General features: G+C 40.4%; 1 protein-coding gene across 4 annotated transcripts in view; it reads right to left on the reverse strand.

The window, feature by feature from the left end:
- LOC101835248 (limbic system associated membrane protein) overlaps window positions 1–16631 on the reverse strand; it is a 2091329-nt gene that overhangs the window by 16212 nt on the left and 2058486 nt on the right. For 2 of the 4 annotated variants that reach the window (XM_040750272.1, XM_040750273.1), the window contains one exon: window positions 15934–15969. The exons of the other annotated variants lie outside the window; for them this stretch is intronic. In XM_040750272.1, the coding sequence (XP_040606206.1) occupies window positions 15934–15969 (36 nt within the window). The remainder of the gene's footprint in view (window positions 1–15933; window positions 15970–16631) is intronic. 4 annotated transcript variants of the gene reach the window in all.

A 16631-nucleotide genomic window follows, 5' to 3' on the forward strand; every position in this document is an offset into this window, starting at 1 on the left:
ACCATCTTCAAGGGAAGACTTGTGGGTTTCCCTTTTATTTTCCCTTTGAAATCTGTTCCACAGGCTTTGAGGGAAGAAGTTCAAGCAGATGCTCAGGGAGGGACAGCGACTCTGCTTAAGCTAGGAAATGTATCTTAACCTTTCAATGCCCATGTTTTACCTTTTGTACATGATTTTAATGAACCTGCCATGCACCAATCTGTTCCCTGAATTAGATTACTGCTTAGTGTGCTATCCCTGCACCCAGAACACAATTGAATAACAGTGGTTGTTACTATTTTGTTGTGAATTCCTTTTCGAGAGGACTATCGATGCAATTTTTGTAGTGAAATAAAGACAACCTGATCAAAAAGTCATGAAAGTGTTCGTGTTAACAGTATGATGGGCAAAACTTTAGAGAATCCTAGCACATGCAAAACAGATAGGAAGGGGGATATTTAGGCAACACATTCTTTAGGATGCAATTGGAAATATGCTTGCAGGAACCAGCCACTGAGACAGGCTTGCGTGAGAAACTACATGTTCTGAATGAGTATGTTGGGGGAACAATTCCCCTCTTCTTCAATGAAAGAGAGACTTCAAGAACTATATCGAAACACTATCACATACTTTACTCTATGAAGCAACTATGCAAAAACACTTGAATGCGTATATAAGAGTGCTTGAAGTGTTTTTACAAGACAAACTAAATGTCCAGTTATATTTTAGATAGGCCTTCCTGTTTGGTTAAAAGTTGATTTCTTTGTAAAATAGTAAAGATCTATAAACTAACTTCTGACTTAATCTGTGAAAATGGGTTACACTCGTGATTTTTTGTGAACTATTTCTTACTCATCCTCTTTGGGATCAGATCAGTTTCTTTCTGAGGAAGAAAACTGGATGGTTTTGAGCTTGTTTGAAAACTTGGTTATGTGCTGCCATCTTGTGGTCACAGCAGGACATTTTCCTTGGTACTGTCAGAAGGCATCATTTCTGTCCACCAGGTGGCAGCAGTGAGAGAAATGACGTGTAGCTTCCCTACCGTTGGAGCTCTTGCAAAATGTTACTCTTTAAAAGAGGCGTCCCTGTTATTACAGATACGTTTTTAATCTGCTCCACAATGCCTGGAAATCATCCTTTTCCCTAGTGAAATGTGCTTTTATGTTCTTGACCAAAGCTGCGTTGCCAGGGACACGGTACCTGGAAGAATTCCCTGAACACACACTCGTGAGACTGTAAGCACAGTCTCTGACTTTTATGTCTTTCGTGAAAATTTCTCCCTACAGATTGATCTTGCTTCATAAAATATGTTAAACAAGCGATCATAAAGGTGCAGGTTAGAAGTATAAGCAGACATATCTGCAGTAAGTCAACGGACAAAATTTGCGGAGGAGTCTAGTACTGAGAGTGTTCCAGACATTCTCAGTGTTGTCAAATGCTGACTTTTTTTTGTTGTTGTTTTTTTCGAGACAGGGTTTCTCTGTGGTTTTGGAGGCTGTCCTGGAACTCGCTTGGTAGTCCAGGCTGGTCTCGAACTCACAGAGATCCGCCTGCCTCTGCCTCCCGAGTGCTGGAATTAAAGGCGTGCGCCACCAACGCCCGGCCAAATGCTGACTTTTTAACCTCCAGGAGGTGGCAGAAGGAAAAGAATTTAACACTAAGAGAGGGAGTGCTCGGAAAATTTTGTTTCTGCTTATTATGCTAATCTGCGTTTTGACTATCAGATTCTTTAAAAGTAGCTACACTAGAAAAACATTGCACCATCCAAAACACCAAAGAGCCTCTCTCTGGGCATGGACAAAGCATCCTGCTGCTTGTCATGTCTTCAAGGGGCTATTTCTCAAGCACCAAGTTAAGTATGTGGACATGTTTGCTAAACATCTCCCACCCCAGGGCACGAATGAGTTAGTGAATGGCTTGCTTAAGACCACAGGGACCAGCCCAGCTAAGGATCTAGCAAGGAGAAATAGTAGTGTCAAAACCACAATTCCTCAAACCCTAAGCAAGGGCGTCACTGGAGTTCAGTCATTTCAAGAACCGCATCAAGAGGTCCGCTGGGTTTGCTCTCATATCCTGGACAATAGAAAACGTTCTACACCAAGATTTATCTTAAAAAACAAAAACAAACAAACAAACAAAAACTTCATGTCCCATGAGCTGACACCCGTCAAAATAGAAACGTCTGTCAGAGGTCAGAAAATTTATTCTTCGTTTTATCTCTGGGATTTCACACTGGGACTGCTCTCTTCCTCTGGATTCTTTCTTGTCCTCTGTGATTTCTGCATACCCTCATCTCTTCTCCTAAAGTGAGGACCTTAAAATATTTCTCTAACTTGCTGTAGTTAGAGAACTTTCTTGTCATCTTAGGGAACTTTTGCACCTTCTCAGATACAGAAAACATTGTCACTTGTGCTTCTTTTGAGTTCCATGGTGGGGCTGGGGGTGGTGGGCCGTGGCGATAGGGCAAGACCTTATCCAATCAGAAGCAGCTTTTCGTAGTTTAGCTATTGACCAGTCTCTGCCTCACAGCTCACCAGCATCCATTCACCCCTATTTACATGGAGGGGTCCTGGGACAGTATCAAGATTGACACTGTTTGTACAGTTGTTGTAATTCCAGGAAATTTATTTGAACACAAGTATCTCATTCATTACCTGATGCAGGCATATTTGGATCAGGGCATAATCAGTCCTTATCTATGACACAACACCTCCTGCGAGGCTAGTGTTCTGCCGTGTTTACTAAAGGTTTGAAAATAACGCTTTGGTAGCTGACTTCATAAACTTAGTAACATTATTTTCTGGGTGAGAGTTAATAACTTTCTGGGTGGAATGTCCATAATGGATAGGAATTTTGTGTTCCAGTTGCTTGAAATTGTAGGTAAGAGATGTGATTTAAATCACTAAGATGGTCAACGAGAGGGTGGGAGGGATGGGGTTGGGGACAAGGGCTTGGGAGGGTGGCTCCAACCATTGCTCTCCTTCCCTTGCTGACACTGAGATCTCAGAGCATAACATTTGCAAGGTTCCTCTGTAGAAACCGGTGGGGTTTTGTTCTCTGACATTTTGTGTGTGCTGAGGTGTTGAAAAATAAAACCTTTATTATTATAGTGGCTTAAAAGAGGGACATTTTTATTAATTCAATTTTGAAAGCCACACTTTGGAAGTTATTAGTTTCTTCCTCATGGGCTTCTCCGCTCTACTCAGAGGCTTTAGGGATTAGCAGCTCCTACCTCCAAGTGTGATTATTTCTCCTTTTATCAAAGAAAAAGATAGGCCCTGTGATTCCTATTTGTATTGCCAGAGCTTTTGATTTCTTCCATGTATGATATTCAATTTGTATAAATCTTAGTGCTTAATGTTTCTAGAATATTGGTTTCCAGGAATCATTCTGGGTCTAGGCAAGAGAGAAAAAGGCAAATCACAAAGTGACCTGAACCTCAGCCTTGAATTCTCCCACCACTGTTGTTCATTTACATTATTGCAGAGCTGGGATCCAACCCAGCGTCTCACACAGGCCAGACCAGAGCCAACTATTGAGCTCCGCTCTCAGTCTGAGGTTGTGTAGGGTCCAGGTTACAGGAGGACTGCTGCTACTGTAGCTAAGAATCGGTACTGAAAGAGCTGAGAAGCCCTACCGTGCCATCAACACTGAGAAAGTCAGTCAGCATCACTTAGCTAGACTCTGGTCAAAATGGAATCCCTCAGTTCCTTTTGACTACCTCAGAGGGCTTGCTCTGTATCATTGATGGTCAGCAGAAAAGGACAGCAGAGGGCTAGAGGCAGGGATAATGATGCAAGTTTACCAATTACTGAAATCCTAGACACAATGAGTGAATCAGTAAACGTGGTCTAAAAACAATATTGACAAAATTTGTTGTAAAATTACGTGGGCAAGTGCCTTCAAACCCTGTTTCATCTCCTTAGTTGGCTCCTCAAACCTCCACAAACCAAAGGTTCTATGAAGAGAATACAAGGAGACCTTTAAAAAATGAGATATTTTTATGAATTAATCTTACTTTTTAAAATATGAAGAAATCAGTCTTTGGAAGGGAAAATATCAATACTTCAGGATAGAGGGAGAAAGCCGGTGTTCTTTAACTCGAATGAGACCCCCTGAGAGTCCTGGAGATAACACAGGGGTTGGTAAAGCAAGCTTTATGCCCAAGCCTGAGAAGATACTGTGAACAAGCTATAGTAGAAGTGCTAGACAGCAAGAGGCTGCTTCTCACCTGACCTTTGCTCCAACCTTGAGCAAGATACAGATGTCTCCCAGGCTCAGAGAAGATTCTAGAGTATGTGAACAATATGAAGATTTAGATAAGATGTTCATTTATATCACATCAATGATGTCATCTCTGAGGAAATAGATTGTATACGATCTTCATTTTCTTTTTTGTAGTTTCAGGATTTTAAAAATCTTGTCATGAGGAGACATGGTATTTGTTTCCAAAATATAAAAACTATAGAAAACAAATCATGCCTTAAAAATATATGAAGGGTAGTATGGAAGCAATAGAGCAGAAGTTTCCTAAAATATACACATATATGAAGGTGATCTAAATGAAACTGCCAAATAATTAGGGAGACAGAACCCCAACTGGACATCTTTTGTCAACAAATAAAACCTTCAGTACTGGGAATGTCTTAATCCAATCCAATTGTTTGCCAAGGGGATCTCATGGAAACTAGGATACTGAAAAGAATGTGAGTTGCTCTGCACAAACTAATGACAAGGCTCCTTTGTTGAAGACAGCACTTAAGCAATTGATAACATGAAGAAGTCAAGCTGGTGCCTACATTGAGCCTTTACTCCTATGGGCTAGCATCTTTGGTACAGTAAGGTACCCTGTATATTGCCAAAGGAGAAAAATAACCACCAAGCCAGCTACAAAACCTTTGATCTACAATGGTGTCCAGCCTGCAAGATAAACTCATGCAGTGGTGGAACAAAGCTTGTGGGAGTAGCCAGCAAATGTCTGATTTGACTTTAGTGAGATGGAACCCATACTCAACATTGCTTGGGTCACCATGAAGCTGAAACTAGATAGACCAGGGACACAGGGTAAAAGAAAACACTACTCTCTACTAATGGGACTTAGCAATAAAATGACCCTCAGTGACATTCTGCTAAACTCATAGATCAGGGCCTTCCTCAGCCATCATCAGAGAATCTTCCTCCTGCAGCAGATAGGAGCAAATACAGAGACCCATAGTCAAACAACTTTCAAAGAGCAAGAGACCTTGGAACTCTCAGCCCTAAATGGATGTCTCCATCAAATCCCTCCTCTCTGGGATTAGAGGACCCTACAGAAGAAGAACAAGGACAGAGAAAGGAGACCAGCTCTGTCTGTGAAGAACTCTAAACCCACATAACTCCTAGAGTTGTCCGGCATGGTGGAAGGGCGGTCTTCAAAAGCCCCATTCTCCCATCAGTTAGTCACTGGTTCAAGTGGTTGTGCTTGACTGAGGGCAACTGTGCAGGGAGCACCTCAGCTGAGGGCAACTGTGCAGGGAGCACCTCAGCTGAGGGCAACTGCGCAGGGAGCACCTCAGCTGAGGGCAACTGCGCAGGGAGCACCTCAGCTGAGGGCAACTGTGCAGGGAGCACCTCAGCTGAGGGCAACTGTGCAGGGAGCACCTCAGCTGAGGGCAACTGTGCAGGGAGCACCTCAGCTGAGGGCAACTGTGCAGGGAGCACCTCAGCTGAGGGCAACTGTGCAGGGAGCACCGTAGCTGAGAGCCATCAGCTGACCATACTTAAAGCAGAAGGAAAAAGGCATGCTCCAGGCTTGAAGGAGTTATCTAGGCCGGTGCCATTCATGACGAATGGTAGAATGCGTTCTCAGGCCATGTCTTTCCATACACTAGGAAAGAGGGTACAGCAAGCGGCTCCCAGGACCCTGAGTGCCCACAATCTTCTGTAATAACTACAGGGAAAGCCCCAAGGAAGTTTCTGATTGGTTTGAGTCATGGGCTCACCAATAAAATGCTTCTCAGATTGTTCGTCTGGATTATACATTTTAAAGTGTGTTATTTTGTATATATTTTCCACATTTTTAAAGATTCATTGATTATGATAATTAATAATCTCAAGTATTTTGAGTGCTTCGATGATTGTATGTATTTATGTAATCATCACTTAAAACACAATATGGAATGTGTTCCTTTTCCCACAAAGTTACCCCTTTGGTGTCAACTTGAGAGGAGACAGTTTTAATTTCTACTATTTGAAGTGTTCTTGAACTTCATACTATTATAAATATGGTTTATGCTAAAATATTAAATCTAGGAAAAATTTAAGAAACATTTTTTCGGATTACTGGGCACCTGATTGGCAATATTCTAAGGTGACTACACCCCTTCCCTACAAGTTTAGTTGGCGAGTATCATACAATGAGACAAAAGAGAAGCCAGAATGACTGAAGTTTATATAACTAGGGACACTTCAGACCATAAGCATGATATACTGGTGACTCTTCCCAAGAAAGATCTTACTGCTACAGGCTCTACTCTGTGGATTGTCACAAAAAACTGACACACTAAGCACTCGGTGTGAACCGAGGGATTCAGTAAGTCTCTCACATCAAGGCTGCTATTCTTCAAATCCTAAGGGTTCTTTATTCACCCTGGTAGGTTTAATTTTTTTTAATAATCAGTGATCCAAAAGTGTTCCAGAATGCCACAGGTTTAAGTTTAAGAACGGGTTCTCCAGGGTCCATAGTGCAGAAATGTATGTCTAAGACCAGATACTCAAAAAGCAAGCACACTTGACACAGTTTTCAAGAAGAGGCTCCTGGCCAGGCAGATAGTTCTGTCTTTAAAGTTCTGTCCTTGTCACTAGAATGTTCCAAGTTGCACCTGTGGGTACCATCTTTGTCCTTAGCCTCCTACTGTAATAGAGGCCAGTTAACTGCTCTATAACCACCCAGCCCAAATCTACGTTAGTTCTGATTCTATTTAGTTATTAAAGCAGAAAATAGATTCTATCATCTTTGTTTTTAAAATATATACATATTCTGTATATTTTAATGATTTTTGCCCCTTCATCTATTTGAATTGCTAAAGAAATGATTAAATCTAAAGGTTTGGATGTATCTCTAGAGGTTTTTCTTTTCCTTTTTTTTAATGCCTCTTTCTGGTCTTACTCCCTGCTTTCTATTTCCAAGGTCTAACTTGTGAATTCCATAATCATTTAAATATATATTTTATATTCAAAATCCTGAGGGGTTCAAGGCAAACTTTAATCCATGTAATGTGAGTTTTCATTTTGTATGTTTGAAAACCAAAAACATTCAAATGCCATGAAACGAATAAATAACTGGCCTGGGGAATTTGAATGCAGAGAGAGTAAGTGAATCTGTGAGATTTCCTAGGGTTTAAAAGCTCCTGGAAATAAGAAGATAAGGGATTTTAAAATGTTGGTGTGCTCTGAGTTCCCCCTGTGTCCACCTCTGTGCAGCTAAACATCACAGTGTAGTCTTGGTAAGGGAAGTTACACCTCTGGCTCTTCTTGGTGGCTTTCTTCCTTGATCTCCAGGAAACCTTACTCACAAGGTTTCTGTGTCTACAACCCCTTCTGCATACACTTGCTACAACTGACCTCAACTATAGCATCCATTCAAGCTGTTCCTAAACTTCCTATAGTCAGGGCTGTTTCCCTACAACCTGACCATTAATACAACTAAAACCAGAACCTACCATAGACTCTAATAGAAGGCTATAAGTTTCCTCTGGAAGTTCAGCTGGCAAACAGACTCAGTATACGTATACCTAGACAATCAACGTTGGACAGTGCTGCCGCCATAGAGCACACCACACCCATGCTTGCCTGGATGTTCAGGACAAGGTGATCTTTCTCATAACAAAGCATACATGTGTATTTTTGTAACTCCACCCTTCCCCTCCCTCCTTTCCTCCTTCTCTTCCTCCTTCCCTCATCTTGTCTTCTCTCCTTGACAAATACAAAAGAACACTTAGGGGAAATGCCCTTTTTGTTAGGGATCAAATGGGCTTTATATTGAATACCTGGATCCTAGACTTTTGTGTGTTCTGGGTTACTGTCCTCCTCAGATGCCTCTCTCCCTTCCTGCCATCCAACATCCCTTTCCCCAGGAAAGCATCCTTGACCTACTGACCTAAAGTTCCCGGTTCTGTTTTCCTCAGCACCTTGCAGGTGCTCTAACATGGTACTTAGCATAGCTGACTTAGTTGCTTAGTCATCTACACCACAGACTTTTCCTTGTGGTCTGTAAACCTTCCTTGTGTAGACACTGTGCCTGCCTTGCTCTGCATACTTACCCCCAAAGGCCCAGCTCAGAACACATTCTAGGATAACATTTCTTTGAGTTCATCAATGATGTCTTCATAATAATGTTCATGGCCAAATTAACTTAGATTGAGCCAAAAATGAGTTTTGATTGACAGTTATCAAGGAATGTTTTTTCTTGTTTTTGTAGTGAGTAGGTAGCTTAAGGAAGAGAAAACATGAACTCTAAAAGAAACACTACAAAGAAAAAGCCAGAGCAAGTGGAAAGCAGTGAGAAGTCCACAGTTGGGAGGTCAGAAAGGAAGCTTTGAGCCTCCAGGGAATCAACCTCTCTTTTCCAGATGCCCTTGGAAGCATCAAGCGGCAAACTTACCTGTGTTCTCCAAATCTGGGGAGATAATTTGCAAGTTCCCCAAGTTACAGGAGCTTGTGAATCAACAACAAGGTGCAAGTTATTGCTCAGTGTCTGCTTTCCAAACACTCCCTGCTTCCGAGTAATGAGAAAGCAAACCACACATGTAATTTAAAAAGCCATTGTCCAATGGCCAAACAAGTTTCAACAGAGAACATGGCTGGGAATGTTTGCAGTGGTGTGAGCTAGAGCACATGGGACAGCTAGAATGAATAGCCTATGTACAGCTCTCTTTAGCTTCCCTTAGTAGTCCTGCTCCCCCATCCCCACCCCACTGAGAGGATGCTGTGGCTAGCCCAGTGTTCTCTTGGGCAGTGGCAGAAATCATGCTGGAAATTCAGGGTCTCTAAGGTGGACAGATAAGCAAGAAACGTTCCCATGAATTGAGTAAAGATGTATCGGTGGTGCCGTGGAGGTGTCAAGTGTACATACATGTCACAGACATGTGGGGCAGGGTTTCCTCTAGTGTTTGTGAGAAGCAGAGCAGTGTAGCATACTACGGCAGGCTTGCCTCCCCAGTGTCCAATTAGGAAGCATGATGAATGCTTGCAAGGTCTCTCCTCCCTGGATTTGTGGTAGATATAAACTGACAATTCTCAGCAGAGTCCCAGTGAGTAGTGGGCAGACTCCCCTCATACATCTGGCACATAGGAACACCTTAAATTGGAATTCCATTCTCATTATTCCATGCTGTGTTCTGACTTGGCAGGTGTGTTTCCTCACAGCAGTGTGCAAGGGGAGATGTAAGGGGTGTGATTTACCTCTCCTTTTCCCCATCAAAGTGCTCGTTTAATTTAATACCTACAAATAACTTAGGATGATGAAAGAGCATCGTGAGGATAGAGGAACTGTATAAGGAAGTTGTTACTAAGGTTAATTTGTATCCTGCCTCTTTGGAAATTGCTGTTTCCTTCAGATAGATTCTACAGGGTTCTCTGTTGCCTGCATGACAATGACTGGTGTCTAGAAGTGATTGCTATTACCCTCCAAACTTCTTATTTTGTTTTGTTTGAATGGAGTCCAGGAGAATATGTGTATGTGAATATAAGATGAACCTGAATAAAAATGTAGAGGAAAAGAAAATCGAGAAACACATATATGAGAAAAAGAATGACAGGTGACAGAGGAAAAGGGAACCAAGAAACAGACTGAAAATAAGGTTTATATTCAGGAGAAGACTACAGCATGACATTTGTCAAGGTCTGGAAACATATTGATGCCTTAGTACTTGGAGGGATATGTAATATATCCTGTCTGGGTAGAGGGATGCTGAAGATTAAACCAAAGCCCCATCACATGCTAGACAAGCACTCTATCTATCACAGAGCCACTTGCTCTGTCCCCTCCCCCACCTTGCCTCTTAGTCCTTTTTTAAAGGACTCTACCTCCATACTGTGCCCAAGAACCAAGAGATAAGCTCTTAAAGAAAGACCTACTCCAGCTCTGCATGCAATGCCTCTCGCAGAACTTTCATGTTGAATAGCATGTGGGTAACACTAAGGCAAGCCCTGATGGGGTACACTCTGAAGACCAGAGGAGCCCATGCCAGCCTTTTCTGTCCATGCAGGACCCCAGTCTTTCTACCCTGTGTATGCCAACATTCTCCACTGCAAAGCTCATTGAGCTCTTCGTAGGCAGCTTTGTTCCTTTTAATTAAAAAGACGAGACTGCCAATTACTTAAACTTAATCCCCAAATGTAATTGTTACTTTGAAAGATTCTTTTTCCATAAAGCTCATACAAGAGTAATATTTCCATCAAATTAAAATTTAGTGGAAGCTTGGATTTTGAAAAAAAATATTCGTTTTCAAATCCCAGCTGGCTCTGGAAATCAAAATAGCACAGCATAGCAAGGCGGTGTAAGCAAAGAAGGAAGACCGGGGAAGGCTGACTGGAGTCTGCAGATCTAGACTAAAGGAATTAGAAAAGATGAGAGAAAAGTCCTAGTACCCAGAATTTCCCTGCCTGGAAATTCATGCTGTAGGGATCTTAGCCATTTAGCTTGAAGTTATGTAAACTCAGAGGGAATAGCACTGCAAAGTTGCTGTCAGACATTTCAGTAATATGGTGGGTAAATTTCTTAGTGATTCCTGTTCTCAGATTTGAACAAGAAGAATGATTTGGGAAAGAAATCAAGCAAAAAGTAGAAAGGTAGGGTGAGGTAAGACATGGACAGGGGAGTCAGACCTCATCTGTTAGAGTTGGGTCTCAACCGTTCCGTGCCATTTAGTGACTTACTGATGCCATATGAATTAATGGTATAGCTGTAATAGTCACTCATAAGCGAGGAAGATCAAGGGGGAAGACTGTTGCTTCCTGTCTGGAGGAGCCAGAGAGGAACGCGTGCAGATTAGGCCTTCATTGTTTCCTTGTATGTTAACTGTAGCCAGTGGTAGTTCTGTGAGTTTGTTAAGTCATGGTTGTGTACTTCTTCACAGAAGAAATAAGACCCTTATTTCTGTCAGCCAAGAGGAAGGAAGAGATGTGTTTCAAAACTCCCCCATCATGATGCATATCTTTGACTGGGACAAATGGTAGGTTCTTTGGCTTTGGAATACCATGATGTGGTAGTGTGCATGATGGCTGTCACTGAGAAGTGAATGTTTCACACAACAGAGAAGGGTGGCATTTTGAGGTTCCTATTCAAGATGTTTGTTCTGGTATGAGTAAAAAAAATAAGACAATATCTTTTTCTTTTTCATTTGGCCTTGAGATAGTTTTATTTTTTAAATTTCTTAGCAGGGTGGGCATGTATAAAACATGCTTGGGATTCACAGTCATGAAACTATAAGGAAGCCACACACAAGTCATGTCTATCTAATGCTCATGTCCACATGACAGTGAACATACCACTCAGGGTAGTGCTTTTAAAAACTACAGGAAGGGTGTGCAACTGAATATGACTATTTGAAATTCAATATGCTTTCTTTCTAGTATTCTTCTTCATATAGTATTTAAAATACCACTTTGAGCTTGTAGGCATGAAAAATACAATTTCTTTCCCATTTCACAGTTGGAAAAACTGAATTACAGAGAACAATGTTAGTAATTATCCATAATTAATAGAGGTGTATATGCAAATCAGTCTGAATATGTGTGTGAAATTAGATGTAGTGATGCCAGACAGCCCTATTTCTGTGTTTTTAAATACTTTCATGTAAATCTCTGTGTTAGTCAGGCATACAAATATGACTTTCCAAAAATGTATGGATAATAAAGTGACTATTATGTATGTATGTATTGTAGTGTGTATAACAAATTAGATGAATCATTGCAGCTTGTTAGATAGGTGCATATCTAATGAGCATTATGAATGCATACCTACTGTTGGTTAGTAATGCATTATATAGATTTATGTATGGCCTAGGTTTAACAAGAGGTATAGTGGATTTGGGTATACTTTGGTCATTAAAATGAGTGGGAAGAAATAAGTATTAATTTCTTATGATTGTGGAGGTTGATTAAGATAGTTCATACACAAGACCTTAGGATGAATTGGTAAGTGAGAAACACACTAAGTATGTTAGGTATTATTATTATTCTTCATACTACCAGTGTTGTACAAGATGAACCTGTTAGATTTAGGAGTTGACAGGGTTATCTTCTTCTTGATTTCCAGCATGATATGTTCAGAAAATAAATGAAAATGTGAGGTGTATCCAGCCATCTCTGCAGCATTGGATATATGCAGTTTTTTTTCCCTTCTATTCTCTTGGAGTCTGATTTAAAAAAGAAGATCCAGGTAAGGTCAAGGGTATCTCTTTCTATATTGTAGGTAGGGTCTGGCTGTTTGGATGCCAGATTTGCCCATAAGGACACCAGTCTCCTTTGGGAAGAAGACAAAGCAAGGCAACTTGAAATTTATGAAAACCTGGTTTGTTTGCAGGGTAGACTGTACATTTTGTAAAAACTTTAATTTGGGGGAGTTCGCTTTGTTTTCAGAGTGAGGTTTGAGATAGCTGTATTAATCATGCAAACCCAGCCATGTGCAATGTGTTTTATCAATGGAAAGACAGGGAGTGAATGGTAAGCAGCTGTGAACGAACCCAGCGCAAGGCCTGAACCTGAAAGATAATCTTAGCATTTCCCAGATCTACTTGCCACATGGTGTTAGTGATTGGAAAGGCTGTTCACTTGGGATAAATAATCAGATGGGAGAAAAACAAGTGAGACACATTCATTCCTGTCCTTTAAAAAAATACAGTAATAGTATAGGCAGCAATTGGAGAAGGGTGGGCTGATAAAACCCGAAGAGCCACATGCTCAAGGGAAACTTTGCTCAGAAGCCATAAAGACAAAACAATGGTGGTTGACCTTGTCCTCCTTTCTTACACTTGATTTTCACTTTCTAATGCTGTTTTCTTGCTTCTGACTGAACACATCTTCCTTCTCAGTATGAGGGCATCTTCCAATAAGAGGAAAGGTTACATGCAAGTTGGCTGAAGGGAGACACCATCACTGCCCAGGCTCACAGAAACTACTGGAAATGGCTCAGCCAAACAGAGTGAGAAAATAGCCTCAGAAATTTAGAACTGGTACTTCCCTCATTTTACAATTCAGAGGATTTTTCTGCAGTGATATAGCTGAGGTGTTTATGCAAATATATGCAATTCAGGACGAATTTCAGAATGAATAAATCTAAATTAAAATTAACGGGAAAATCTAGCTATCAGAAATAAATCAAGGAAGGAATACCACTCATTTTCCATATATAACGTTAGTTAATATCCCAATTAATAGATATGTATAGTAACTAGGGAGGAGGGAAGCACCTGCTTTTCTTTGTTTCAGGTTTGGCCTAGAAGTAAGGGCACTGGACAATCTCCAACTGGGCACAGGCAATATATATTACCCTTTGGTGTCATCCCAGTATTGTGGTATCACTGCAGACATGGCAGTGCATTCCCAAGTGACCTGAAGGTCACTGGTGGTTGGGGACAGGAGAGGCTGAGAGGGGTGACCCTCTAATGTGTGGCACTAAGGAGGATTCCATTGCTATGAAAAGTGTTTCTGCTGGCTTATGGTCAGGGGATGAAGTTTTCTTTCCTATTGAAGGAGAACAGACATCAAGAGGTCATTTTGGCTTTCAACTCTCTTTCAAGTCACTTTTTGACTTTCAAATCATCTTAAGGAAATCAATTGGTCTAGCATCCTTCAAGTCATTTGTCTCAAACAACAAACACAAGACATAGTTAATACTTGGGGGAAAGAAGTTAAGTTTCTAAACAGATGATGACAATATATAATAGCTAATTAAATAAAGGAGTCACATACAATAGTGGTGACCACAGTAAGACATGCTTTTATAGGTATTTGAATGCTGAATTGTCACTTTAAATTGTCACATTCTGTCGCTGTCTTCCCCCGCCCCCCATGGCAAAGTGCATGCCACATGGGAGTCCATCTTGATTGGAAAGAGAAAGAGAACGTGATTGGGTCCCTAGAAAGTTGGTGTCTTGGAGAGGGCAGGGGACTTAAGAGAACAGGACCTTCTCCAGTGACCTCTCACACCAGCTATCCCATGTCCCATGAACAGCTTTTCAATCCCTGCTAGCAGAAGCCCAAAATATTAGTAGAAGATGAACTATATCCTCTAAAAACTAAGAAGTCTAACTACAATCTACATACAGCGCAAAATCAAACAAGGGTCATTCTCCAATCAACAATGCGGTGTGTGGGAAGCAATGTTCCACAAAAATTCAACAATGTCAGTCCCTGGGTGAGACTGCTCTTCAGCATTCGGCAGCTGTCCTCTGTGAACAGTGCCTGGCATTACTTTGTTCAACTACAATGCATGATCAGATAAATATTTGAGTTTGTGGCTTCAGAGCTGCTGTCACAGAGACATTCAGAGGCATCCTGATACTGTGCAAAGCTCATCTTGGACAGGGCATGACCTCTTTGCAAATGTGATCCACAGGGGCAGATGTATGCGTATGTGTGTTTTCCTTATCAATATATGTTTGCAAGATGCCAACATGATAAAATGGTGTCAATATCTGTGGCAACACTAGAAGCTAAATGTCTTAAAATAATTGTGGCATGTCAGGAATTCAAGATGGAATGTTTTGCACAAATGCTGCACTTCATGTCAAGTCTGAAAACCAGGCACACTTTAACAGTTTTATTTTTAGTGGCCAGGGTAAGAAACAGATTTTATTAATGCTTTAGGGAAGTTATTTTATTCAACAGAGTTCTAAGTTTTACACTAAAATAGTCTAGACTGGTCTTAAAATTTATTAAGCTGTCTTGTCAGTCCTAGAAACGTACTACTCATTGCAAATACAACTAATGCAAGTTTGCATATATGTGAATGCTTACGTATTCAAAACATTGCATTATTGACACTCCTAAGATCTCCTGCTCTGAACTGCAGGTCAGACAAGTTAATGAAACACGATTCACCTTCAAATTTATGAAACAGCAATTTTCTTCCTATAATTCTGAACACATTTTCCTTATAGTGTGTGTGATAATCTTATTTAATTGGATTTATTTTTTTTTCTACACTAGGCCCTGCATGGCCTAGTTTCCATTTTTTTCTCAAGTCTTTGAGTGTTATTTGCAAATCACTTTTCTGGGATTTAATTTCAATGGTAGGTTGGTTTCATTTCAATTTTTTTATTATTTTAATTTTATTTGCCAATTTGCCTTTAAATACCCTTAAGCTAGAAAGTTGTGGTTGTGACTTTGCATCTAAATGTGATGTAGGAGGCAAAATTTAATTTGGACCTGTAGAAAATTTCATGAAAAGAATAGAGTGACTGTTTTATAAATTGTTATTTGTGTTTTCTAAAGTATGTATGTTTAAAAGGTAAGACACTCAAGTTGGCCAAGAGTTCAGGAAAAGCAGTGTTTATGTAATTGTGTTGTGTTTAGTCTTTAGGAAGACACATTTTACAAGCAACACTATATGTTCAGACCCTATAAACATTTGTGTTTGCAATGACTATATTGCATTAATATACAATTTTGTGGGTGAGAGACCTCTAGCACACAGGTACTTGTGTTCCTGATATGGGAGCTCTTAGAGACCTATAATAAACATAGATTGATAATACATTATTCCCTGCCTATGTAACTGACAGATATAAAGGTAAGTCAGTGGAAAACTTGTTGCTCTCAACAGATTGTCTTGCTTTGCAGAGATTATGAAAAGGTAACTTCTACTAAATGTGAATTTTGAGAATGTGGTTTCCACTTTTATGAGTTTTGCATATTATATGTTGGAGAATGACCCAGGAACAGAACCACGGTGATAAAAATCATACTGACCTTGAATGGGGTGGGGGACTGTGGGTAAAACACGCTCTAAAGGGGAAAAATGGTAAACATCACGGAGTGTTTAAATATACACATATTCTCAAGGTTAATTACTCAAACAATTGCAGAACAGGAATTTCCAAGTCTATAGAATCTTATCTCCCATGCGGTGTTTATTTGTTCTTCCTGCTAAATATCAAAGACAAATATCAATGAAATTATAAATATAAAACCTGCTTTTTTTTTTGTAAGAGTAGGGAGCTAATATCAGTGGTAACCTTCCATAGAGAGTCCTCTTCTCTGCTTGAAAACCCAATACCGAGATGTTGAGATGACATCTTTTTAGGAAGAGGAAGCAGAAAAGATTGTAGAAATTATTAAATCTTTCTTGGTCCTGGTGCTTGTCTCTGGCTCATGATAGATGGAACTAATGCAGCTACTACCCTTTTCTTCTCCCTTATCCTGTAGCTTTTATCAGCTTTATTCAAGCATCTGGAAAACTTATTTTGGGAAACGCTAACTCACATTTTTCTCTCAGGGGTTTAATTTACATAATAGTGATGTCAGAGGAAGAAGGCTCCTTGGTAGTATGTTTTTTGGAATACTAGTTTTATCTAAATTTAGTCCATCCCTTAGTCCTGCTCCTTGCTATCTGAAATTTGATTAGCCAGTCAAACTTTGATGATACATCCTGTTAAATAATAGCAGGT

The sequence above is a fragment of the Mesocricetus auratus genome, unplaced genomic scaffold, assembly GCF_017639785.1.
Source record: "Mesocricetus auratus isolate SY011 unplaced genomic scaffold, BCM_Maur_2.0 Super-Scaffold_100008, whole genome shotgun sequence".
Classification (NCBI taxonomy): Eukaryota; Metazoa; Chordata; class Mammalia; order Rodentia; family Cricetidae; genus Mesocricetus; species Mesocricetus auratus.